This window comes from Dermacentor albipictus, chromosome 1 (assembly GCF_038994185.2).
Source record: "Dermacentor albipictus isolate Rhodes 1998 colony chromosome 1, USDA_Dalb.pri_finalv2, whole genome shotgun sequence".
In the NCBI taxonomy this organism is placed as follows: Eukaryota; Metazoa; Arthropoda; class Arachnida; order Ixodida; family Ixodidae; genus Dermacentor; species Dermacentor albipictus.
In genome coordinates this window covers 211,737,689-211,765,176 of record NC_091821.1, presented here as the reverse complement: position 1 = coordinate 211,765,176, position 27,488 = coordinate 211,737,689, and the positions used below count along the sequence as shown (strand labels likewise).

General features: G+C 47.2%; 2 protein-coding genes across 11 annotated transcripts in view; one reads left to right on the top strand and one right to left on the bottom strand.

Annotated features, from left to right (window-relative positions):
* The window catches only part of LOC135915987 (uncharacterized), a 118,590-nt gene extending 111,866 nt beyond the window's left edge, over nucleotides 1-6,724 (top strand). The window contains exon 6 of the mRNA XM_065449174.1: nucleotides 6,380-6,724. Within this exon, the coding sequence (XP_065305246.1) occupies nucleotides 6,380-6,492 (113 nt within the window). The 3' untranslated portion in view covers nucleotides 6,493-6,724. The remainder of the gene's footprint in view (nucleotides 1-6,379) is intronic.
* A 3,490-nt stretch (nucleotides 6,725-10,214) lies between these two features.
* LOC135915983 (melatonin receptor type 1B-like) overlaps nucleotides 10,215-27,488 on the bottom strand; it is a 264,138-nt gene continuing 246,864 nt past the window's right edge. For 8 of the 10 annotated variants that reach the window (XM_065449163.1, XM_065449165.1, XM_065449166.2 and 5 more), the window contains one exon: nucleotides 10,215-19,472. In XM_065449163.1, the coding sequence (XP_065305235.1) occupies nucleotides 18,407-19,472 (1,066 nt within the window). In that variant the 3' untranslated portion in view covers nucleotides 10,215-18,406. Of the gene's footprint in view, nucleotides 19,496-27,488 lie in introns of all 10 variants that reach the window. The other 2 variants (XM_070530820.1, XM_065449170.2) reach the window with 1 other exon arrangement.

Genomic DNA, 27,488 nt, shown 5'->3' with positions numbered 1-27,488 from the left:
AGCGCAGTCCAGGACGACAGAAGACTATAGGTGGCGCGATGACATTAGGAAATCCGCGGGCGCTTGTTGGAATCAGTTGCCACAGGACAGGGGTAATTTGATATCGCAGGGAGAGGCCTTCGTCCTGCAGTTGACATAAAATAGGCTGATGATGATGGTGGTGGTGATGACGATGATGATGGATGGGTACGGGTTGCCTCGTGGCAAACGTCTAATTAACGCCTTTGGCCATGTTCAGACGTAACAAACACCTCCGCCGCCAAGAGATTCGACCCAAGGGTGGCCAGATGTCAGGTTGCCCGAAGCGGTGATCGGTCGCTGCCTGCGGGTTACACCGGCACACCCACACGAACTGGTCGGCGTTCCCGAGCGACACGCCTGCTGGCTGGACGCATCCCTTTACAATGTTCTAACCCTCCCTCTGTCTCTTTCCTTTCTTGTCGTGGTCAGCTCTCGGCAAGACAGAGATAGGTTGTCTGTCTCAATAACATCGCTAGCGATACGCACGAAACACGTTCCTAAAAAAATTACTCGGAGTTCGCTGCTGAAAATCCCCGGCTCAGACCGTCTGCATTCTTATTCTGGCCCCCTTTCTTACACTTGACCCTGAAGTGGTATTCCGGTCAAATGTGGCTATCTCAGCAGTCCTTCCGTTTCTTTCAGACATTTGCTTCAGCCATGCAAGAGGGCACTGATCGCTCTCGACCATGAATTTAGTGCCTTGAATGTTGCATCCTAGCTTTTGAGTGGTCCGTATACTGTGCACAAATACTCTTTATCCGAGGTGCTAAACGCCTCCTCTCGCGGTGCCAGTTTTCGACTGAGGTACAGCACGAGATGCGCTTCACCGCTTTCGTTTAATTTGGGCAAGGACGACACCTAGGCCACGGTTGCTGGCGTCACACCAGAGAGCGCATTCTTTGCAGAAGTCTGGCGAGATAAGTACAGGCGCTGAAGACAAAGCCTTCCTCTCAGGACAATCCACATATTCCGAATGAGGTCCGCAAATCTGCAACTTTCGTGCGACTCACGCACTAACATTTTCTCTTATCTACAAGGGACCCGAACTAATGAAAAAAAAAATTGCGTAAATTACGCGCTTGAAGTTACACGAAGATTATAGCTCATTGATAAATACTTCCACGCACGCTCTAAGCGATACTAAAACGCTGCTGTCCGATGAATACACGTGCGAAACACGCACCAACGCTTTGCTTCTTTGTGTCTGCGCGTGACACACCTTAAGGTAACAGTGCTAACACTTTCTAAATTGTGTGGTTAAACAACCGTCTCCGTTAAAATACGCGTCTTTCTTCCAAAGAAAAAAAAAATCTCGCGACCACTTCCGAAAAGTGAACTGATACTCAAGCGTGCCACTACGGGCTTCTAAGAAATAATCTAGACTTGGCGGTGCAAGCGTATATAAATAAAATGAAGTCCGTCTGCTTAAAAAAGAACTACATATTGAAAAACAAAGTTTAAAACATCTAGGGGTGCGAAACCTGTCTCCTTAAGCCGTATACTATAGGCGGGCGCTGTCTGAAAGTTCCTGTCAAACTTGTCAACCCGGGAGTACGTAGTCCATTCCTCTCGCTGCAGAGCCCCGATTCCTTACGTATTGTCCACCTGCCTTTTTGGCATTGCACTACTAATGCACGGCCTGGTGTGACCACTTCGCGTCGCGTGACCGCCGCTCTCTCCCTTATCATGCAGTCTACACCTCGAAAAGAACTCAACGAGGGGTAACGTAATTGCTGTCTGGCTTTTGTCCTCCGCGCCGAACGTCGCTGTCTTTTCGCCCTCGTCCGGAGACTGGGACGTGCTCTGACTCGAAACTTCCAAACTACAAACTCGCCTTTGTAAATGTTTATCTGCGCTCTCCACAGGCTTTAGTGGCTTTCGATTGATTCGGCCGCGTTGACTTCCCTGTCGCATTTCTGACTGCGACGTCTGTTTCTCTTCGCACTGTTTGTGGTGCTCATTTCCGAGCTCATTTTCTATCTTCCCCTTGGTGCTTACTCAGCCCGACCAACTTCCTGAATTTCTGTCGGCGAAATCGGGAAGGTGATCATTTCCTCCTCCGGCTTAACTTCTTCTTCCTTCAAATTTTAGCACGCACCCACGAGGGGGAGATTCACCATGGTTCTCAGTGGAAACGTAATATGAGCTCCTTGCTTCCTGTTAATTTATTGATCTGTACTATTCATATTTAATTAATACTAAATATAAAAATATTTTCTGTTTCTGTTTCTTGACTAGAGATCATGCCAATTATGACGAAGATGCTATATTGTGAAAATAACGCAATTCAGTGTTAATAATGAGGAAAATGTGCTTAACACGAGAGTCTTCCAGTCGCAATGACGTACTCATGTACTATCTGACACACGTCCTTTTGGGCTCGCCCAAGGGTACTTGCCCCAAAAGATAAATTGTTAATCACCGAGAAAGGAAGGCCCATCTTCAATGGGGGCTGCTCTAAGTAGGTCTTTCTTTAGGAATTATATTTTCGGCAAAATAGGAGGGAATGGTCCAGTGATTCTATATCCCGACATGATGGACAAATGTTCTATGTTGCGAACCCACCCCTACTCATGTACAGATTTATTTGCGGTATTCGACATTGTAATAGTGTAGTGGAAATTTCGCATTGACGAGAGGGACAAGACCGGACATTCCAGGGGAACGCTAAATGTTTGTAATTCGGTGCAGCAGGGAGTGGCTCATTTATTTCTACCTAGGAGTTGTTGTCGCCTTCGAAATCTTCTTACCGCTAGCAGAGTAACGCTGGGCATAAAAAAACTCACTGGCCCACCAAGCATTGTCTTTGCCAAGCGGTCTGCCATGTCATTAAGTGCTCGTCCACAATATCCAGGTACCCACAAAAACCGAATGTCTTTAACATGATGTGGAATAAAAAAGTGTAGCGATCGGTACAATAGTGAATTATTTGTTCTTTCTAGCGACACAAGAACTGAAAGGCACTCTGCGAGCAATATTATGCGTGACACATTTTTTCGGAATTTTGTGGCCATGAATTCAGCCACATAAATTGGAGTGTAATAGGGAAGACGGATAGCAAAGCTCCATGATAGTGTTTTAGAGCAAATGCCTATTGCTGATTTCTCATCTTTTAATGAGGCGTCTGTGGACACGACATTGTACGAGGGAAAATCTACCAGATACTCATTCAAGAGACCGACTGTAGTGTCTGTTTGGCTATGAATTCAGCATTCTTTGGAGGGACGTTATCAAATTTGCAAGTATTGCATGTTTTTATTTAAGCGACACATTGAACTGATCGTAAGTTAACGTTCATACTTGCTAAATGACCCTGCGTATACACAACTTGGGGGAGCTTGTATCTTGGCCAAATAGAATAAAAAGATAGTGCCAATTGTGCGACAAACACCGGGTAACTTGTCCCGGGAACATGTTCGTGTTCTCTAAGAAAAGTTTTTACCGTTAGCAACTGAAATCTTGACCCTAAATCTGGCATGCTCGCTTCTATATACAGCACAGAGTTCGCAACATACTTAGGACCTTCAAGACACTGACGTAGGGCCCGTCTCTCTATCATAAATAAAGGAACTGATTAGTACGCATTAGTACGTCGCTTAAAATACCGCAGTTAGATGTCATTTGGGGTGCCTTCAAATTCCTCGTTGACACTTTGATAATTATAGGAAAGTGCTTCTCCAGTTACACAATTAATTGCACTTACCTAATTAAATCTCAGTAACGAAAAACTGGGGGAGGGGGGGGGGAGCTACTGCACTCTACTGGAAACAATACGCACTAGGCTTTTTTTCAAGTCACACAATTGGTCTTTTTTAAAATCTTTGTGCATGATAGTTGGGACACCCTGTATACATTTAGGACGCATGTAAGTAGCGATGTTTCCATCCCTAATAAATGTTGTACATTATTAGAACAGCTTTTTTTCATAGGTCGTTAGGGTTGCTTACTGGAAAAAGAAGCAATTCTGAGACACATATCATTCACGTGCATTTCACACGCAGTTGATAAAATAGTCTACCGAAGAGGTCACCGAAGTCGGCAGGTTTTTTTCAGGGTCAAAAAAGCACGCAAAGCAATTTGAAGCGAGGTGAACATGCAGCAACGTATGCTTTCTCTAGGCATAGGCTAGCCATATCGTTAGAAATAATTGTTAATCGGCTACCTCCTTCTCTTTCAAAAAATATAACAAGCTTTCTGCTATGTATATACTTAAATATATTCTGTGTGTACATATTGTTTACAGTGGACATTTAAAACAATGTTGAAGTAAGAAAATGCGTATAAGGCAGCTGCCGCTTGTGCTTCTAATGCGCTTTTCCTCCTATTGTCAGGATTGGCAGAAATAAAGCAACAGTATGAATTAAAATCCGTGCACGTCCGCGTCAACAATGATGCAGTAAGTTATTAGCCACAATAAAATTTTATGTGAAAAGGTGGAGGCGACTCAAAAGAAACCTCAAAGGATGTGGGTGACAAAACTCTGGTAATGACACTTTAGGTTTGGGATGGTAGCCTTCGTCATCGCCGGGTGCTTGAGCCCGGGAACACCTCCCCCCCCCCCCCTCCTCTTCCTTCCCGTAGTTGGCGCCTATGGCTTCGCCTGACCTATCGTACACCGTAGCGGCCAGCTGTCTTCGCTGTACAGAAGGCAGCATGACAAGCAGACATGACTAGACGGGCCAAACGCGCGCTTCCGCACGTATTATTCCCGCGTTCTAGACGAGTGTGTTGGGGCTGTACGCAAGGTCCAGGGCGTTTCTGACGCACGCCTCTGACTGCACGTGGTTCAAGTACCATTTAAGAAGCACTGCCTGGAGTAGGCACGTGGATCGTTGATTATTTGCCACCACTCAACACACGCTGAGTAGTGGAGAATTAAAAGGCCAGCGTGTATTCTCCCGGCAGCCTGGACAGCCTGGCGCTCGGAAATCACGGGACAAACTCCCGGGACAAACTGCCTGCAGGTGTGCAGGAGAGCCTGCATGTGTGCCCTAACCTGATTTAACATAACCTTCCGAGAGCCAAGAGGAGGTGAGTGCCAGGAGAAATTCGTTTCAGAAGTACTCCCGGCCGCCTGGAGAATAGACACTGCTCAAAAGAAAAAAAGAAATGACAGGGACGTTCGCCAGGCATATACGTCCGGCTGGAGCCCTACAGATAAAGCTTTTCAGATTCTCGCAACACTCCGCTGCGTACCACCAAAACAGTTCGTCTGCATGCAAGTGAAACTTGAAATATAAATTCGGCTTTCTCAACACATGCTCGGAATTCGTTGGCCACTTTCATTATCTGAGACGTAAATTTGTTGGCAGTCTTTGGTAAATAAATATTCGTCATCTCAGAGACTGAATCTACGCATTTTGTACTTGTTCAGACTTTCACATTAGCTCTATAATCTGTGCAGGTATAAAAGGGAGAATACAAAGCTCATTGGGTGCTCTGCGAACACGAATCTTTCTGAAACCTGGCCTCATGTAAAGAAAGAACAAAAAATCGGAAGCAATATGGGATAGGCAACCGGCCATGCATGCATTTACACTGGCCGTCTATAGAGACGTGAATGGTGATGACGGCAGCGCCTACGAAGGCGTTGTCCCGGTCACGACAAGGCTGTCGAAGAAGTTTCCGTGCCTCATGCTTGGCATATCAGCTTTTCCCTTTTCTTGACGGGAAGGGCGGTACATGCGGTCAAGGTTGGCCAAGCAGTGGACTTCGTTTTCCATTTTTGTCCCCTAGTTTTGCTTCTTTTCGGTGACTTATGCCGTTCTTAAACTTCTTTGGGATCAGAGAAAAAAATAAAGGTTTGAGAGAGGGCAGGATAAAATGAAGGACGAGGTGGCCAAACAGAATGAATGGCGGCTGCTTCTCGGTGCTCATATCTCCTCGTGGTCCTCCTTATTTTTGCTGTGCTCCACACCCCAGTGTACGCACGCACACGCACATACACACACACACGCTTTTCTTTCGATGATGGTGGATGTGGTGCTTGAAGAAATGGTGTAGTCGCCTCCTTGTCAACCTTTTCCTTTCTGATCAGCATTACCTTGCCTTTCTGCCTGGTAAGCCCTAAGCGCGGGGAAAAATAGAGAAAATATGGAGGTGCAACAGTGAACGAGCCAGCAATATATTTGGCAAATGCCAATTACAGTTTGCACCGCCTGTTGCGTAGCTGATTTGATCTGATTTTATGTTCTTTTCTGCGCCTTCACTTCATGTGCCTTCCTGTGACCTGACTTAGTGTCCTTAAGTAATGAAAGAGGCTAGTTGGTGCATGTTCATGATTACGTTGCGCTGAGTTTTACACTGTGTCGGTCCATTGTCCGCCAGCGATGGCTCGACTTAACTCCTTGCTATGCAGATCTTCAGCATGGCGAGCTTATCGTTGCTGTGCACCGGCGAACTTGCTGCCTCCGGTGGCATGTACGCGACGATGGCGCTGCCAGAATCGCCTACAGATGCGACGGACCCTAAAGCGAGGCCTCCTTTGATCCAGCGTCATTAAAACTGCTCTACCTTTTTCTTGCGCGGCGTATGCACGTTATGTCCTATACGCCGCGCGCTGTCGACCCACCCCCGAATCTGCTCCCGCATTGGTCTTCGCAACGTCATAACGCAAGAACTGTGACATCACCACTGGCGTTAAGAAACCAGTATAAGATGCCCCTGCATCGCGGCTCACCGTGTAATCGGCTTGGCGGCACGAGAGCGATGGTTCAACCTAAGTGGCCTCTCGTCTTTGATATGCAGGTAACCAACTATCACTGTCTGTTTGCTAAAAAACGAGTCATCATGCGCTTGTTCTGCTGCCAAGCCCATGTTGCGTGGCAAAGTGTTTTACGAATGTAGCTGTATAATGTTGAAGTTATTATTATTAGCCGGTGATATCGAGGCCAATACTGGCCCTCTTTCTGAAGCTGCTTCTCGCGCACTCATCAGTGCATGAAAGATTTACAATTTTGCAGACGACGATACTTGAAGAACTGAAATCAATCCGACTAACACTTTCTGATCATGAAAAATCATTCAATGATTTTAATACAAGATTAGCAAAATTTAATCAGAGTACCAACCGATCGCACTATAATGTATGATGGGAAAAACTTTCAGTTGGCTTCTACTGAATGTAGAACTCAAGCTTCGTCCCTGTCTGCTCGGATGGATGATGCCGAAAATAGATCATGTAGCAATATTCTTATGTTTGTTGGCGTAAACGACACTCAGGAGGAACCTTGGCAGGACAGCGAGAAGCTAAGCCTTGACCGATGCGAGCGTTGCCTCGGTATAACAATCCACTCCAACTCTATTATATAATAGTAATGGCTGCACTATACCTAAAGACGAAATTGCTAATATTCCAAATACTACGTTTTGATCTGTCTTCACCCGCGAATCCTCTTAGAACCTTCTTTCATTCCCATCATCTGCGTATCCCCTCATGAGCCGTATCACATATAGTCCATTTGGTATTGCTGACATCACTGATAAACTAAAAAAAAATTCTAATCAGCTGAAACTGACAGTATGAACGCTAAAGTACTCAAGAACACCAAACAAGTAGCAAGTTTTATTTTATCACTTATATTTCAGTAATCATTCAATACAGGAGCAGTTCCAGCACACTGACGGATTGAGAAGGTCGGTACTGTATTCAAGAAACGTAACCGGTCTTCAATAAACAATAATGGACCCATAATCGTCACCTGTGTGTGCTGAAGAATAATGGAGCATATATTATATTTTGAAGTAGCGCGTTTCCTGTCCTCTAACAACTTTGTTCACCCCAATCAGCTTCGATTTCGTCCCGGTCACTCTTCTGAAACCCAACTCCTGTCTTCCTTCATGAAATTCACTCGTATCTTGATCATAGTATTCCCGTTGATGCTCTGTTTCTTGATTTCGAAAAGGCCTTTTGAAAAGTTCATCACCGCCGGTCATTACTCAAGCTATCATGCCCTAACTAGATCTGTCTGTGTTCAACTGGATTCGTGAGTTTCTACCTGGTCGCCGGCAGTTTATTGGTGCTAACTCTTGCAGGCCTTCCGTCTCTCGTGTACACTCTGGCGTTCCCCAATGTACCGTGCTATTCCCCCTCCTCTACTGTGTTCTATACCACCCCGTAACTAACCCCTCTCACTCTTCCGTTTTGCAGGGGAATCTTATCATAATACAGAACTGATGTGCCAACTGGCTAATGTCTATCAATATTAACAAGACCTTTGTGATGTCTTTTCACCGAGGTAATGTTTACACAACCTACATTTACACCCTACACAGGGTGTCCCCGCTAACATTACCCAGATTTTAAAAACAGCCACTGGGAGTCATTACTTAACATGTTAACTGGGAACCGGTGCCTTCTTTTTCTTTCGCCCACTCCTCATGTAATGCCCCTCCGGGATCCTTGAGGTAGGAATAATAATAATAATAATAATAATAATAATAATAATAATAATAATAACTTTGGTATCAGCAAGGGAAAAACATTGGTAGGCAGCAGTCAAGACATTGCGATGAAATAAGGTCATTATTTGTCTCCACGCAATGCGGCGTAGACGGGGCATAGACAAACGCTACATAGACAGCGTTCGCATGGCAGGTGTATGTGGGTTTCACGTGATTCCAAAACGGCTTTTCACAGGCGCCACGCCCAGCAGCAAGCTTTAATACAGAGTTGCTCCTGTAGGGCTCTAAAATTACTCGGTTAACGTGCCAATTACTCTATAAACTGCACTATCGGCGATTAAGTATTTAACCGATTTCTGTACTATGACTTGATTTCTAAGCTGTGACCTTTATAGTGGGCCTGCTATTAGCCTATTACTTTCCCGCCTTATACAGAGTATTAAGAACGGCCAGCTGCAGTGCAAGATTGCCACCCAGTTACGACTATGGCGGCAACATTCCGGGAGCGTCGCCGCCAACTTTAGCCACAGCGTGACTAAATCTACTTTGTGACGGAATGAGCTCGGCGGGCCAACTATTGTTCCAAAACTCCCCAACGCGCTACCCGGAACGGCTCCGAGTTCTACGGGGCCCCTCTGACGTCGGCTCCGGACATTCGAACGTGTGTGCATTTGTGTTGGTAGACCGTCCTGCGGGGAGGCGGCTAGTTTGCGATGACGAAACGAACGTTCGCGTCACTTTGTATCGGGAGAGGACCGAGTGTTTAAAAACCACTGTTGTGCGGCTGCTCAGGACACTCTCTCTCAAGCAGTCATGATATACTGATGTACTTTCTCAAACAGTCATGTTAGACTGATATAAATACTGTAAATAAACCCATATTCCTCGTTCTCTATGAGAAGCAATCCTTCCCTTCATCAACGTCCTCAGCGTGGATAAGTTGGACGACGGCATGGGCCAGCTACCTTCTAATTCATGCCCGACTCCAATCTTGACAACGGATCACGAGTGATGGGATTGAGCCCCCAATCCTGACAAGAGGGGGTTGTCAGGGGCAAGTGAAAGGTGAATAGCGGAGCTCGTGGCTGACGGAACATCCTGCACCCGCTGTACATCGAATACCAGTGAAACGTGGCAACAACACATTACATGGTGCAGTAACACCATATAAGAAGAATGTTTCATTATATTTCTGCTGTAATTTTTTTTCGTTCGTCACTTATCTTGACGCCCCGACACCTGAGTGCAAGTTTGGCCCTGTTATGGTCTCTCCTCTTGAACTCCGGATGAGCAGCAAGAAGTACTTTTTTTTTTTGTTCCACGAAATTGATGTTCTCGGTTTCGATGTTATAGGATAATTTTATTCAGGAGGCCAATTGTTTTGGAAGTCCGCTTTCATTGGAGATTGTGGGCTGCTACCATCTTATTGCGAAGCTATCAATTATCATCGGGCTCAGCGCCGAGTGAGCCTGATGAGTGGCAACGAATTCGGAGAAGCCATGCAATGCTCACGTAGTCATGCACGGTTCAATTCATACACAGAATGCCAAACTCAGCTGGTTACGAGGGGACAACGACTCACCTGCACGTATTAGGCAGCTTCGAACAGGACACTAGCTGCACTACGAAATTTTGTCTGTATTAATGCGTGCAGGGCGGAGTGTTCTCGGAGATGCAGGGCATACTTACTACAGATAAAAAAAAGGGGTTCGTCTGGGATAGCAGGCTCTCGCCTTGCCATCCTTTCCAGTGTTAATTTTATTTTCACCAAGGAAGCAACACCAACACCCTTTACAAAGATACTGGCAACATTTTTATTATCATGTACACACAAGCAGTGCACAATTTCGTAAAAGGCTTGTAAAACGTACCGATGTAACAACACACTGACAAAAGCACGTTGACCGCCGAATGGGTGGGCACCACCTCCTGTTGAAAAATATCCTGTCGCTCTGCAGTCCGTCCGGTCGGCCACGTGAAATGCACATGTAGGTAGAGTATAGAGTACAACAGACGGTGCGCGGGCGCGCTGACAGCAGCACGTCTCTGCCGGAGCCGCTTCGCGCGTTCGCTTTTTCTTTCCCCAAGGACAATCCTTTCCACTCCCGGCACCCAGATGCTCGTGGCAGTCAATCGGACACTCGCGCCCGCACCTCCATGTCGGCTGCCGGGAGGCGTGACGGCGTGCCCCGTTTTGCCTGCGCCGCAGGGTGGCTGCGCCTCAAGCCACGGCAGGCCGAACCCACGACACTGTTCCGTGTTCGCGACGCGGTTACCAAAAGAAGTGTTTTCACATTTCCGCAGTGAAAGCTCGCGAAGCTAGCAAGGTATGACAGGAGAGCGGAAGCTGCGATCTTCGGTGGCGGACGCGCAAACGCGGTCACGCTCTGCCGTAGTTAGTTTCGCAAGTGCCTGCGCCGTCCCTGCTAGCCTGGCGACCCCCCTGGGCACCACGTCCAGGGCTCGCGCCGCGTAACCAGGGCGCCCTGCGGTGTCGGAAGCACGGGGCTCTGGCGAGGCGCCTGAAACGAAGCGTCGGGGGCGAGTCGTTCGAGCCTGCGCGGAATTTTGCGGCCAGCTATGCAGGCACATGCCCGGACGGGCAGAGCGATGCGTTTGTGAAAGACCGTTCGCGTTCACCGGCGGCACTTTTTTTTTTCCTTCCCGCAATAACACACCTTGCCGCATGCTCTGATGTACATGACCTTCTTGCTACGAACACATATGCACGAACATACACGCAACGAAATCAACCCGAAGTCCACGGAGAAGGCAATTGAAGCGAAGCGGTACATACAGTACAGAACAAATTGCAATCTGTAAGAGCAGCATGTATATGCGAAACGTCCACAAACATGAGCACACGCGTACTTGTATAAGTCGACAAAAAAATATGGACAACATGCTACAGAGTATACAAACAACAACCGTTTCTGGGCATCATACTGGCGACACTGTTTGTACAATGTTTCACTCGCAGTCTGCAAAACTTTCGCTCTTTGCCGAGCGCTGGGGAACATTCGCTGGGGTGGGTAAATGGGAACTCCGCGAATGTCGTACTTCGGCAATGCTACAACGTCTATAGTAAGTTCTTTAACCGCTCATTTCAATTTATACCACTGCGATAAGCCTAGGGAGCCACCGAACATGTTTTTTTTTTATCTTCCTTTCTGCAGAAGGATGCCTTTCACCGTTCACTACTTGTCTTGGAAAAACTATTCACCGCATACATTACTACTCCAAGTAGTCTGCTGATAACGGCGTAAAACAACCTAGCACACAAGAGGTCGTCATAGTGTTTCTCCTTATTCTCCCCCCTCTTGAATTGGCCCATTTGTTTCATGCTAGTTTATATTTTCACGCCAAATGTAAAGGGTTCACATATGCAGACTGAAATGTCGGCCATTTTAATGTCAGGTTTTATTCCTTCAGTGCGCTTTACAAGCACGTTAATTGGCTGCGCAAAATATACTACCAAAAAAATAAAATCCCCTGCAGTGCCTTCATCCTCGTCTTCGATTAGACGTAGGGTTAATCTATGGTCTCTAAGATAGGTTTGTGGATACATCACACGGCTAATGCAGTATCATCGACGCAGTAATACTTCGGAAAGCCTTGGCGAAGGTGTTGTATTTTCTTATTCGACATATGGTAATACTGTGTATTATCTGTTTTGTGTGGCAAAAGTTATATGGCGTTTGAACACCGCAGAGTTACCTGCGCGATCGATCTGCGTGAAATTGTGTCAAGAACTTTCAGTGAATGTTTATCGTGCACTTGATCAAGTAATGTGTCGTGTAGGGTGCGTGCGCCGAGTAAAAAATATATAACAAGGAAAAATAAAAGAGCGTGTGCGCGCAGAGATGCTTTTCGTTTTCTTTGCCACATTAGCAGCGAACCTACGCGGGATATTAAAGCACAGATTAATACTTTAATGGTTGCGGCAGCTGCAGCAACACTTTACAACGCCGTGCCCGTCGACTCAACCACACGAATAAAGCGAAGGCTAAATCTATTCCCTACGCGCTTTCTAAACGCTAGCCATGGTGGAAGGAATCGTAAATCTTCTAACCGGGGCGCTGTAAAAACGCGCATTGCTTTCGTTTAGAACGCTGCCCATACTTAGGAAAGCAAGTAATCCACAACCTATGTGAGCTTTCCTGCCCTGTTTCTTCGAAAGGCGCACTGGTGGACGGCGATAAATCACGGCGTTTGTGTGTCTGTGTACGGTGTATGTGTGTATGTGTGTGTGTGTGACACTAAGCTTGGATAGTGTGTGATGAGGCTTCAACTCGTGCATGTGCGCGTAAGTTTGTGTGCGAAGCGCATTAGCGGCTCCGCCCCCCTCCCCGTTCCCCTGGAGCGTGCGTGCGTGTGACGTAGCTGATGCCTGGACCAAATGGCAAGATGTACTGGGGCCTCGCTTCTTGTCCAGTGGCGACGCGTGCGAGTCTCAAGGACGGTCTCTCGGTGCTTGCGAGCGTGAGACGAAACGGTCTCGCGACCCAGCGGCGGTGGCAAGCCCGGCGAGAAGCGGCCCCTGCCACACATTGGGCTCCTGCTCACGCGCCTTTTGTGTAAGCTCGTCGTGCTAAGAGGACCGAACTGGCGAAGAACCGACAGGTTTAACTGAACCGTGATTTTCTCCTGAATCGGAAGTGCACAATACGCGGATGTTTGAGTCGTCATTAAGGTGAACTATATGCTCGGACCGAGGGTCCGGCCGAATCAAAAAACGAAAGCAGCCATTCCGAGTTCGGTCCACCAACGTTTGCGACTATCCTGCCTCTCCAAAAAGGAAAAAAAAATATAAATGAATTACTCAGTGCACCAAACTTGTACGTAGGTGTCAATGGAAGAACCACAGTGCAGATAAGGGGAAATAAAAGGGGGAGGGAGGGAAGCTACTGCTAAATGACCGTCCTCAGCATAAACATACAAACTTCAGCAACAACGTGTTGCACTATATTTAATTACGCGATATGTATAACGCTAGGAAAAAGCGTTTTCACAGCAACCGTTCTTGCACAGCGCATCTGCGTAGAAGAACGCACAGTTCTTGGGGTTTACACAAATCTCCTTCCTTGTGCACACTGACGTTGCTGCAAACTACACGGAATCTTTAACACGACATAATACGCGCATATACAGGGTGTCTCAACGATCACGCACCAATATTTAAAAATATTCAGATGCCACGTAGCTGGATAGAGCCAAATTTTGTTTGCCGTCGCTGTTTCTTTTGCATTTCGCGCCTAATTACATAATTAGCGTTAACTAATTAATCAACTTTTCAAATACTATAATTAGATTAGAACCGCGAGACTGGCCGCTCGAGGCACTTCGCGTGTATTCGCGGTCTTCTTTCACGCTCGGAAAAACACTCTTATGTTGCACGTAGTGAGCAACAGAAAGCTGTATCGAGAGTTTTTCGGGTTGCTCTGCAATTTTCGCATTGATACTCTCCACCTAATTATAATATTTGAGAAGTTGATTGATTAATTAACGCTAATTATGTAATTCGGCGGAATGCAAAAGAAATAATCTGGGTATCTCCAGACGACGGTAGACAACATTTGGCACTGTCCAGCTACGTGGCATTTGAATGTTTTAAAATCTTGCCGCATAACAGTTGAGACACCCTGTATATATATATGCTTTCGAATGAATGTTATGTCCGCCGTATATGGTTTTTCGCGGAATTACCGCGAGGACAGACAAAGCGAACAGCAAGCCAATACGCCGCATCTCTTGTATGCCTGCTAAAAAGGTTTGGAGCACAGTGTTGCCCGCAACTTGTCAGGAAGCGCTAGACACCAAATCCTCCAGATCCACCAGGTCGGAAAACATTTCTGCATTGTAACGTACAACATACCTATATGTAATCATGAATATGAAATCGGCATCTAATTCTTACGTTTCGATTTCGAAGAATCAGTAACGTAGAAGCGTTCTTGTCGCAGATTATGCCTTTTATTTAGTTCGTTTTTTAAACTATCATCTTGCCGTGAATTAAAATCCATCTGTTCATGGTCCTGAAGCTTAGAAGCGTGTAGAAACAAACTCTGAACCGTTAACGAAGCTGCTATAATTTTACCTGCGACCTTCCGGACGACGCCATCTCTGAACACTGCGCGGGTACAAAGGAATTAATTTTACAGATATGCAAACACAACTTGGGCATTTAGTCTTTTACTCCATGCTGTCAATCCGTAAATGACAACTTAGGTAACCGAAAAGCACGCGCTATAGGTATACCGCACACCCCTATAGAGACACACAAGCAAACGGCTGCAGGCATCGTGGCCGAACAGTGACACTGTTTTTCGGTGAGCTGTTCGGCGCTTTCAAGCACGTGTGCCAGACTTTGGCTGCCGTTGGAACTCGCCTGTCAGGATTATTAGGACAAGCAAAGTCGCTTGCGACGTACAACGCGTGCGCGAAGCACTTTCGGTTTGATATGCATGGCGAAGGCTCTAGAGGAACTTCATGCGCGCGCGGGGATGTACCCGTAGCGCGCGTTAAGCCAATATACTAGGTATCCTTGCAAAATGCCCGATCAAACGTGCAGTGGGGGCATCGACGACCGTTAAGTGAAGCATACAACTCACAAATTGACGTACGCCATGCGTGCCTAGAACCACATTGTCTTAATTGCGTTTCAAAATTTGAATAATTCGTTACAAGTGCACAGATGCTTGCAGCTCATGGACGTAAGTATGCTTTGTGCGGCTTTTCTCCGCTCTGTGGCCGATGGTTGCTGCCTTCTTTTGGATTCGGTTGCACGATTGCTGTTGAAAAGAGATACAGGGGAAAAAAAAAGAAACGAGAAACTAAACTAGCAATGTCAACTGCGCTGCATCGCGTTAGATCACTAGATAATATTTATCTTGATTAGCGTCACATCATTAATCTCGTACCTGTTGCGGAGCGTAAGTACATCCCTAAAAGGACTTTCCTTGTGGAAATTATTGGCAGCATTTAAAGAAGAATACTCTTTTGTTTTCGGGGTCACCCAATGTATAACAGTTTATGAGTAAAAGAAATTGTGACGTACAAATACATTCTAAAAAGATAAACGAACTACAGCGAGATTCATTTCTTGCGATGTAAATTAAGATATTGCCAAGCAAAATAACTTACTTAAGTAGCGTGGCAGCGAACCACTTAAAGCAGCTCAGCGGTACCGAAAATTGTGAGGCTTAATTTTAATCAGCGCTAAAAAAAATTAGGGAGTGTGCCCCGCATGTACAGCGATGCGATGTTCACACGTCCTGATGGCTTTAAGCCTTCCGAGCAAGTCCCGTGCAATGTCCCCGATAGACGGCAATGGTATTCTTTCCTGGAGACTCGAAACGACATCGCGTGTTGAATCATGCCAAAAGCATTCCATTTTCAAGAACGGCTATCGCGCCTGTGTCAATCACAGTACTAACTATAAACGCGAAAACTTCCTTATTTACGCCTACTATGACGTCCTTCCAGAATGGTCCTCACCATAAAGTGACAGAGTGCGCAATTTCCTTGGACGTTTTTGTAGGAGAGAAACAGAACGGTTACTTTCGTTCTCACCGATTTATTATCAAAATTCAATGCATAAACCTCAAAGATTTGGTATTCCTTTCTTTTTGGTTCGGGATAAATTTGACTGGTTGCAGTTTTGGAGTGCGGTTCCATATCTGTTCGGTAGCGTGCTTGATCGAAAGCGAAAATGAAAAGAAAATGAAACCGCGGGAGCGCAGACTTATCAGAAGAATCGGTTGATAAGAATTGGATCGTGTACACGTAATCTCCAAATTTAATCGATAAACCAATCACTCGTCGTTCAGCGTGCGAAGAATAATTCGCTTATTTCCTTTGGAACGACAACGATGCCCTGATTCGTAGCAAGAATGCACTTGTTGTCAGAAATATATTAAGAAGAGAAAAGGGTTTTGGCAACAAAAGTAATCTGCAATTGCGTCTTCCCGGTATATCTACTCTGAAAGCAAAGTTCTCGCGACAGAATGGCGCAAGTTTGGGCCGGAAGGTGTAACATTTCACGTAACGTTTGGGGAAAACAAAAGCAGCGCTGTTGTTTGCGTGTGTGTCCTTTGCTCCTCAGGCTCGTCTAAGCGCTGCTTTTTTTTTTAAACTTTTAGCTAATGAATTCGCCAGCTGTTGGCTAAGTGATCGAGTGGTGTCGATGGGAAGCTAGCTTAACCATCTATCGAACCGTCATATAGTGATAGCAGGCACTTCATTGGCTTTTTTTTTTTTTGGTACGTTTTGAAGTTTACTGTAGTTCTTTATTTCAGTGTTCACTTTGAAATTTCGGGCTCTTTAAGGTTCATTGTTCTAAGCCTAAGCACTACTCATTTGGTGAAATAGTTTGGCACTGTGGTTGAGGCTTCTCATCGATAACCTATCGTGGTCAACAAAGGGACCGCTTCGATGTCGGCGGACATTTCAGTCGAAGCTTGTTGCACGTACTCCTACGCAACAATACTGTGTTACGGCCACGGGAAAGGGGGAACGCTTTGTTCAAAAATAGAGCCCGTATCGCGGCTCTTGGGCAATGCTTTTAAGTGTCGTGAATTGTTTAAATGCAACAGACTGCAAAATTTTGCAATAAGGTAGACATCTACGAGCCTCAGCCATTTGTACCTGAAGGCCATTTGTCTGGTAGTCGCCACGGAAAGCACTATAGAATATTAGTAAGCCCGACGCCTGCTTTGGCAATAGTATGCAACAACTACAAAAATTTATTTCTTTCAATAGCAGAAATCTGAGTATGGGCTCCGACGCGCCCCTCCGAACAAAAATAGTGTAGCTTGAGCATGGCAATGCTTCTTCATGGTTGCTGTCACTCGCTCATTTTAAAAAATAAAGCCATCTACGAAACCGAGATACATAAATATTTGATTCTGTTCCTTCGTCGCAAATTTTTCGTTCAGATATTAACAGACTTCTATAAGGCGCAACTGTAGCGTGTCTGAAATGCTTTGTCGCAGTTCAGAAAGGTTACCAATGCTGGCGCTTTAATGTTGTGTCCCTAGAGTTACACAAACAGTACATGGGGAAATATCCATGCTTCAAGGAGCAACAACGCTTCCCCATAACTGGACTAACGAACGCATTAACAATGTTTTTAATCTGACAATGGCAGATATAAGCGAGCTCACGCTTTATGTGGGAATGTATGCGTAATCATATTTCAATATTTTTCATTAGTAAGTGCAATACAAGACAACATGGCATACTTTGTTGTCCAAGCATTATTTTCCTAGTTTCTTGCATCACAAATACTAGATTGGGTTCATGCATTATTCAAATTTCAGACTTCTCTGTTCTGCTTTCAACTGCTGGCCATGAAAGCGGCAGCTGATTTTACTCTGTTTTGACAGTCAGTGTGTCTTCTGTACAAGCAACAATATATACAGTGTTGCTGGAGATGTCTTTGTCTAATTAGGGCATTGCGATCATTAGAAAACAATATTAAGTCTACGCGCCCGTATTCATCCTCATTCTTTCCACCACATCCTCGAGTTTTCTTCTCCTGCATCTACGGACAAAACAGAATGGATAACTGGGCTAGTTGGTTTACTTGCGCCTTGTCCTGTCCACTCTCTTTGTTCTCGTCTTTGTGCGCTTTTACAGTTTCAATATGTAAGGACAAAAGCACACATAACTCGATTCGCGGAACACAGAATTTTCGCAACATCCGATAGGACGGGGATGGAAAGAAGACTCGCGAAGAACGTAAGTACACTTCGCCACTGACACATAAGTCTGGACCTTTAGATATATGCTTACACGACAGATGCTTCTGCGGCGCTCGCTGACCGATGACACGAATATATGAATACTGAAAACAGTTATATAGCACAGACAGACAATGTCCCCGTTTGCGCCCCGACATCCGAGAAGCAGCGCTTTGAAAAGACCTGCGGCGGTCAGCGCCGTAGCACCACACTGTGAGGGGCGGGAGGAGGGCCCGCAGCTAGAGGTCGTAGCTGCAGTGCAGCCCTTTTCCCTGGACGCAGTGCTTGACGGCCGCCTGGCTAGAGTCCTTTTTGGCCGAGTAAATGTTCATGGCGGGAATAATGTGAACCCGGAGGCCGACGCCGGAGCCCTGCGGCCCGATGCGCTGCTCACGCGAGGGCCTCGAGAAGGTCACGTGGCTCTTGCAGCAACAGTAGAAGAAGAGCTTGTTGAAGGCCACACGGAACGTCCGGTGCGTGGCGGCGTACACGTAGCTGTAGAGGCAGGAGTGCGACAGCGCCAGCCACCACGCCACGTCGACCAGGTGCGGCGGGACCTGGCGGCTGAGCGACACGGCGGCTAGCGCCACGCCGGGCACCCACATAGCCAGCGTGAGCAGGTACACGGCCACGTGGCTCTTGAGCAGCTCGAGCGCCGCGCCGTCGGGCTCGTGGCGCCGCGCGCGGGCCAGCGCCACGCCGAAGCCTAGCACGGTGAGCAGCACGGGCACCAAGATGCAGAGCGCCGCCACGGTCGCCTGCAGCGGCACGTTGCTGGCCATCGGCGTGCCGCCGCAGAACGTCGGTCCCAGTCCGAGGCCGCGCTGGCCCAGCGCCACGGTGGCGGCCACGGCCCAGCTGGCGAGCGCCGCGGCGAGCACGGCGCCGCGCGAGCAGCGCAGCGCCAGCCCCTGGCTGGCAGCCAGGCAGGCGAACGAGAGCAGGCTGGCCACCAGGCACACGACGAGCAGGGCCCACTGGAAGTGGCACAGGCCCGGGTCGCGCGTCACGCCCGCCAGAATGGCCACACACGTGGACGGCAGCAGTAGCGCCGACACCAGCAGGTGCGCCAGCGCCGACGACACGAGGAAGGCGTTGCCGCGGGTGCGCAGGGGCTCCATCACGATCACCGCGCTGATGACGAACACGCCGCCCAGCGAGCCCGCCGCCGACACGCACGAGAGCAGCGTGAGCCGCACGGCCGCGTTCTGGCCCGAGCCGGGGTCCTCGTCGCGCGTCCAGCTGGCCACCGAGCCGTTGGGTGCGGTCGACATCGGGTCCGGCAGGCCACCCGCTCCGTCGCGCCTGCATGCGACGAACGCATCCGTCTGTTGGAAGCAGCCCTTTAACGCTTCGCACCCTCGACATTTGCAAACGACATTATGGTATAGCACCGATGGGGCAAAGACACTGTTCATAACTTGCAGAAAGGCGAAACGCCTTGGGGAGGGGGACAAGGGGCGTGGGGGGGGGGGGGGAGGAGGCTGTTCTCGCGGTGGACAAATAACATGCCTACACTTTCGGCAAAAAAAAAATATTCCAATTAAAAGTGTGAGTAACCTTCTCATTGAACGTCCCTGGAGTACCATGAGAGCGCGGTGGAGGTGAGAAATTTCGCGCTGCATTCAAGGAGCGTCATTTAACGACGCATTGTTCTACCACAGTGCTCATGGTGGCGTGCTGGTAGTGACAAGGAACGCATTTGTCCAGTTTGTGTTTCATTTCTTCCCCTGTGTTGCTGGCGAGTGCCAGCCCGTAAGCCAGCATCACTGCGTCACTTGGAACAGAGAGTCGCTTATTTTGTTCGCTCGCAACCGACACGCTTCGGCCACTTCGCGTCCAGCGTGCCTGCATTAACACATCTCAGCTTTTGTCTCCAGAGAGTCCCTGGTGTTCCATTAGGGGCTCAGCGGGAGAGTGCTTCCCTTAATGGGCGGCGATAGCAGCGCTGGAAATACGCGCAATTGAGGCCGAAAGATTCGGGCCAGCGGTCGTCCGTTGGCCACCAGTGCGGACGGAACGCCCGGAGAGACGACGCGCCTGCGGCGCCAGCTCAGAATCACGCAGCTCGCCCCCTGAATATTACTCGTCACAAGTTGCGCAGCTGTTTACAGCGAAATATTTTATTGCGACTGGATGCGATGGAGATATCAGCTCCAAAGGTCTGCACCAAATGTCGGCGAGTATTGAGAGAACGATTAAATCTAGTGAAACTAAATTTAGATGGCATCTTGGGCATGCGAATGGTTACGTATGAGTAATTAGGCTCGTTGTGGGAAGTTACCCAAGTCACGCTATAATTGCGCTGTATGTGGTTCTCGGCAGTGCGTCGTTCGAAGACTATCAGGGGCATAAATTTATTTTAAACTGCACTTGGTAGAATTAAAGCCTGTCTTGAAAGGAACGTGCAGGATGGGGATGTAAACGTCTTTATTCAAATAATGGCATCGAGCTTGCCTTCTGCTCTACATATGAATGAATGCCTTTATCTCTCATGAAGTTCAAGGAAATTCTATGGTGGGAATCTGGACAAAAGTTTCTCGCGGGGAACTTGACTGTCCCAAAATCCCATCTGAGGCAACCGAAGACAGCGGGCGCACTCTTGAAGAAAAAGATAAAGAAATAGACATCAGTTTACAAACACGTATGTACACAGATCAGAAAGTAGTGCGTTTGATTAAAAAGAAAACATGCAATCAGTGTACCCTAGGAATTATCGCAAACATTTGTACAGGATCAGCATTAATTAGTTATAGATGTTTTATAGTACAACAGGCTGCAAAAAAATATAACACGGATGCAATAATGAGAGTACAGCACAAACTGGGCGAGCGTTCATACACCTGAATGTGCATGCATAAAGGCAGTAGGAAAAACCAAAACAAATTATTATCACTGGAAGCAGTTTTGTAGGCACACTAAGAACAGTAGATCTATATTTTGTAAGGCAAGGTTAGTAAATAAAGTCTGAAGCGTATGTCGAAGCATTTGGTGATCGTAATTAGTTCTTGAATGCGGAGTTAACTTTCCATTGTTCAGGTGATCTCGTGTCGTAAGCTGCAGCGTGTCTGTGTAGGTCGGCTATTCTACGAGTATTGTTTACCACGGGATTGAATTGCATGCGATATGTTAGTGCCAAATGGTGTTGAAACAAATTTTGAAATCTAAGTTGGATACGTGCTTTAAACAGTGGCCAAGTTAGAGTGGCGTATGGCTTTTTATACAGGGTTTTCCTTTTTTTAGCTGCACCAAGTTTTTTTCAAGATTGCCTATGGCAGATAGCGCAATTCTAAACCATGATCTAAAATTACTCGATGAGGTGGCCACAACTTCTGCGAGAAATCAAAATGCTTAATTAAATAATTAACGTATACCTACGCCAATTGACTTTTAATTAATAATTTTACGGCACATATCTTAATGTAAGAGTTGTAGCTAGTGAGTTCGCACGGAACGAATTGTTGGAACGAAGGTTGGAGCGAATTCTCAGGCCTGCCCCACTTTCGAGATATTAATTTTCAATGTGTCCGACGAAATGCATTTGCGTTCAAGTTACCTTTTTTCTTTTTTTAAAGAAAACACTGTTTTGTGCATTGAAGCTCAAAAGTAACTGGATCGCCAATGTATTTCATTGGACACTTTGAAAATTAATATCTCGAAAGTGGGGTAGACCTGAGAATTCGTTCCAAGTGGATACATATCGCCTTGGGAACTCACTAGCGACACTTCTTAGATTAAAATATGCGCCGTAATGCCATTAAGTTAAAAATCAATTGGCGGAATTATGTTAATTATTCAATTAGGTATTCTAATTTGTCGTAGAAGTTTTGGCCGCCTGACCGAGTAATTTAAATCGATGGTTAGAATTGTGCTATCTGCCACAGCATATGTTGAATATTTGGTGAAGCCAAAAAAAAAACCCTGTATATTAAGCGTTCTTTCTTTTTTCCTGCAGGATAGAGACACAGTGTATATTGGATTTCGATGCCGTGCCGCAAACAAGGCGGCAGTAATTTAAGCGATAGAAAAAATAAGGCATTGTGAATGGGTAATATTCTGTCGAAGGCATCAAAGGCAGTACACTGCGCACACGACATTTAAAAGTTTTCCGGCGAAGAAGTATTGTGCGGTACACAACTTATGTTCATAAAAAAAAAAAGCTTAACGTTTTGATTGTTTTTTTTACAATTTCTATTCTTGAGCCTCCTAAATAGTAGATCTGTTTCTAACGTATTCTTCTTATTTTCAGTTTGAAACAGCACTGCTTTTGTTTCATTTGCGTTAATCCTAAGGCCGTTTTCAATGTACCAGTCGTGGACTTGGAACAACTTGTGGCTGGCGTTACAAGGTTATGTGCGTCGTTTTATTTAAATGGCGAGGTAGTGTCATCAGCATAGATAACGTATTTTGTGTTAGGATCAACATTAACTAATTCGTTTACGTAGAAATTAAAAAGAAGGGGACCTAAGATGCTTCCTCGCGGAACGCTAACTGGCCTGACATGTGATACAGTGTCAAGTTGCGCTATCTGCTTTCTAATTTTTTCAAAGCCTTTGGAAAAAGAAGGTAATATTGAAATGGGTCTGAATTGCCTAGCGGAAGCGTCCGGACACCTCGACAGGCGTCAACAGGCGTTTGCGTTCAGTGATGGGTTGTCTATCAAAGTTAAATGTTAATTGAACGCTTCCGCTAGGCAATTCAGACCCATTTCAATATTACGAGACGACGACGAAGTGTTTCTATCATAGAACGCTTGTACCTTTGTCTCGCTTTGTTTCTTTCGAAACTCTGGGAGCTGCCGCTCCCTTGTTGCGGCAATGGATGAAGAAGCCCTCGAAGACCTTCCTGGAGTCACGCCATCACGTGGTGTTGCGTCCAGGAAACGTGGAAATGCGTCAAGTGACACGGACAGCGAGGCAACCGAGTTGTACTCGGACAGCGTCGACTCGTCGGACGATGATTTCACACTTGTCATGAGCCGAACTACAAAAAGAAGACTGCTACGGAGGTCATCGTCGCCAAGTGTCTCCACCGTGAAGACAACACCTCAGCGCTGGCCGCACACCATGCTCTTCATGCCTGTGGACCCAGTGTCCAATCTTCGACTTCTAAACAGGCAAGTCCTTTCTGCGTTTCTTGAGGGAATCGCGCCAAACGAGATAAAGGACGTGAGAATAAATGCACGGAAGAATATCCTAGCAGTCGATGTGCTACACCGTAGTGCGCTGCAAAGCCTACGGCACGTAACGGAGATCGACAAAGTACAAGTGCGATCCATGGTACCTACAGGCTGCAATGGCACTGTCGGCGTCATTTATGATGTCGATATTTCTATACCAACCGACGACTTACCTATATTAATAAAGCCAAGTACAGAAGGCACTCTTATCACGCACATCACACGACTTGGCAACACACGTTGCCTGAAGCTGTGGTTTGAGGGAGACAGCCTTCCCTCACACGTCAAAGTTGGCCACGTCCGCCATCCAGTCCGCCCATACGTACCGAAGCCCCTGCAATGCTACAAATGCTGCAAGATGGGACACGTAAAAGGTGTCTGTAGGAATAACCTCGTGTGCCCACGGTGCGCCGAATCTCATTCAGCAGATGCCTGCCGCGCAACTGTGTTGAAGTGCCCTAACTGCCATGGTACCCATGAGGCATCATCCAATGATTGCCCGCGAGTGAGGAACGAGCGAGCAGTACTCAAACGTATGGTACGGGACCATTCAACACACAGAGAGGCTGCCGCTACTCTCAGGCGACGACGACATCGGCACCGTGGAGCAGCACGAAGATACGTCTACTGAGAGATATACGCACTCTTCCGGCACAGCGGCTATCGTATCAACGCCAACTTCCACAAAGACCGACAGTGCGAAAACGAAGACTGGGGCAACACTCTCACCTCCTGAAGAGTGGCCTACACTTCCACGAGCACAACCTGCATCGGAGTCACATCAAAGTGCGCCGCCTTCAATGACCTCACGAACCGAGGATGCGACGACGCCTGAGGATCGCCAAGTCGTAGTGATGCTAAAGTCACTTATGGACGCCATGCGCATTCTACTACGCAACATGAAAACCCCGTTGGCACAGAGCGCACTGCAGGTGCTGGACACCTTGAGTCCGGTGCTTGCGGCTCTAGGGTAAAACCACGGCCCGAGAATCACCGTCGTTTCAAGAGGAGGTCAAGAATGCATCTGTATTTCAGTGGAACGCCAGAGGGCTTAGGTCACGCATGTCCGACTTCAGACAGTTTGTATTTACGCACCAATTCCCCATTATCGTGATTTGCGAGCCCCACCTGTCAGCTCCCATCAGACTGTCCGGGTATGAGTGCTTTATGTCCTCTACCCACGGAGAGTGCAGCAAGGTCGTTGTGTTTATACGCCGTGACTTGACTTATGTACATCACCTAGTGCCTCCTGACGAAGCAAATCAATACGTTTGCTTAACAGCGAAGAAGAAAAAGCTCACGTTCACAATTCTTGGAGCTTATTTATCTCCAACAAGCCGTCTAGATTGTGAGCGCTTACGGGGAATTTTGACATCGACTCCACAGCCGTGGGTGCTCACTGGTGACTTTAACGCCCACCATTACCTATGGGGAAGCTCCAAAGTGAACTCTAGAGGCAGAACGTTGGTGTCCTTTGCCAATGACCTCGAATTTTGCCTGTCAAACGATGGAAGCCCTACTTATCTGCGCGGATCAGCGTATAGTAGCTGTTTGGACCTTACCTTCGTTTCACGTTCGCTTACGAGAAAAGTGCACTGGTTTTCGGATTTAGAAACGCGGGGTAGTGACCACATCCCAACCTATTTGAAGATTGAAGGTTTCACTAGCTCCAAGTCCTCCAGAACCATCCAGTGCACCGATTGGCCTAAATACAAAATAATAATGGAAGACTGTTGTCGTGACGGCACCTCGTATAACCTACAGGGCGCGATGCCATACAAACAACCACGCATTTGCTTTCGAAGAGTTCTTCCCGCACCGATTTCGACATCGAACTAGCGAAACTTCGAGCAATTCGCCGTCGCGCGGAGCGAAGATATAGACGCACGAAGTCCAATTATGATTTGAGATTGGCTAGACGAACACAAAAGAAAATACAGCGTCGCATGAACAAGCTGGCTTCACGGCAATGGGTATCCTTTTGCGAGTCCCTGGATCCGCGAAAACCTTTGTCGCTTATATGGAGGACTGTTCGTGGCCTTCGCACAACCTTTGGTCAGCGCCACCCGTTTAAATCTCTAGCACTCCATCTACAATGTAGAGATATTGACGTCGCTGAATCTTTCTGCAGAAAGATTGCTGGCGAAGCAAATTCCGATGGAACGGGTACGGGAACGCTCGACCACCCACCGTTCTCACGCGATCCCCGCATGGAATGCCCTTTTTCTATGGAAGAGCTAGAAGCTGCGCTGGCTTTGTGCAGGCGTTCTTCAGCGCCAGGACCTGACGGCATTACATACCGTGCCCTGTGTAAGCTAGGAGACCAAGCTCGGAAGGCACTCTTGCTCCTGTACAACGACTCCTGGCAGACGGGTACGGTTCCGCAGGAATGGAAGTCAACTCGCCTCATTCCACTTCTGAAAGCTGGCAAGTCGCCTTTGGCCATTTCCTCATACCGTCCGATAGCACTTGCCAGCTGTGTCGGAAAAACAATGGAAAGAATGATTTTAACACGTCTGGAATGGTACTTAGAGTACTATGAAATCTACCCAGATGCAATGGCTGGATTCAGACGTGGCCGTGCGTCAACAGACAACGTTGTTGACTTGATAACGTTTGTGCAACACCAAAAGGCCTGTAAGCGACTATCTGCTGCTTTGTTTCTAGACGTTAAAGGGGCATATGATAATGTCACCCATGAAGCCATCCTTAGCACGTTAGAAGCCGTCGGACTTGGTGGTAAGATGTATATGTGGGTGTGCAGCTACTTACAGAGAAGACCATTCTATGTCGACACAGAAAATGGCCCGACATCCGAGCATTACGGTAGCCGAGGAGTCCCTCAAGGCGGAGTGCTTAGCCCGACTCTTTTCAACCTTACCCTCTGTGGATTAGTTGACAACCTGCCAAGCACCGTACGACTTTCCATCTATGCGGACGACATCTGCATTTGGGCATCAGGTGTGACACGACTTCAGCTTCGCGCTCGACTTCAGAAGGCAGCCACAAAGACATCTTGCTACCTTCGTGAACAAGGACTTGAAATTTCATGTGGGAAGTGCGCAATGGTGGCATTCACGAGGAAGCGAATGTCTGCTTACGGCGTCTCTATTCACGGGCAAATTATACCATACAGCAGAAGTCACAGGTTCTTGGGAGTCGTAATTGACAGAGACCTATCTTGGACTCGGCACGTGAATTACGTGAAAAAGCGGCTGACTGCTATCTGTCACCTGTTCAGGTTCCTTGCAGGAAAAAGTTGGGGAGTATCTGTACACGCTATGTTACAGCTGTACATGGCGTTGTTCGTTGGATTCCTGCGATACAGCCTGCCTGCAATATCCAACACCTGCAAGACTAACCTGCGTATGATTCAGAGTATTCAAGCCCAAGCCCTTAAGATATGTCTTGGCTTACCACGCAGTGCATCAACGGCTGAAACCATTGCCCTTGCGCAGGATTACCCAATCACGACGCACATTACCGTTGAGACACTGCGTATGTATCTCAGGCATTGTGCTAGGACCCCTTCCCACCACTTGGCAAGCCTCACTGCTGCAAGGCCCTGCTCGACATTTAGCGGCATTGTCAGTGCACATCGTGCGTCGTTTACTTCAGGGTACGCACCTGCGGCCAAGCCAGCGTTTCCTCCGTGGTGTTTGAGCCGTCCACAAGTACATCTAATGATTCCAGGAGTACAGAAGAAGACAGATCTACCGGCCCCTGCTCTAAAACAGCTGAGCTTACTTTTTTTGCATGAAAAGTACAGGAACCATGTGCACATCTATACCGATGGATCGACTACGTCATGCAGTTCTGGTGGTGCCGTGGTTATACCAACGCGAGGAATGACACTACGCTTCAAGACATCGCATGTCACGACCTCAACGGCGGCAGAACTAACGGCCCTGCGTCGAGCACTGGAATTCATCGAATATGAAAGAGCTAGAAAATGGGCTGTGTTCTGTGATTCAAAACCGGCATTACAGTGCACGCAGTCAGTTCTCCGACACGGATGCCATGACCAATTGACATATGACATCGCGAAACTTTACCATCATGTCCAACAAAAAGGTCACGAGGCCGTTTTTCAATGGGTACTTGGCCATTGTGGAATCAGTGGCAATGATTGCGCCGATAAC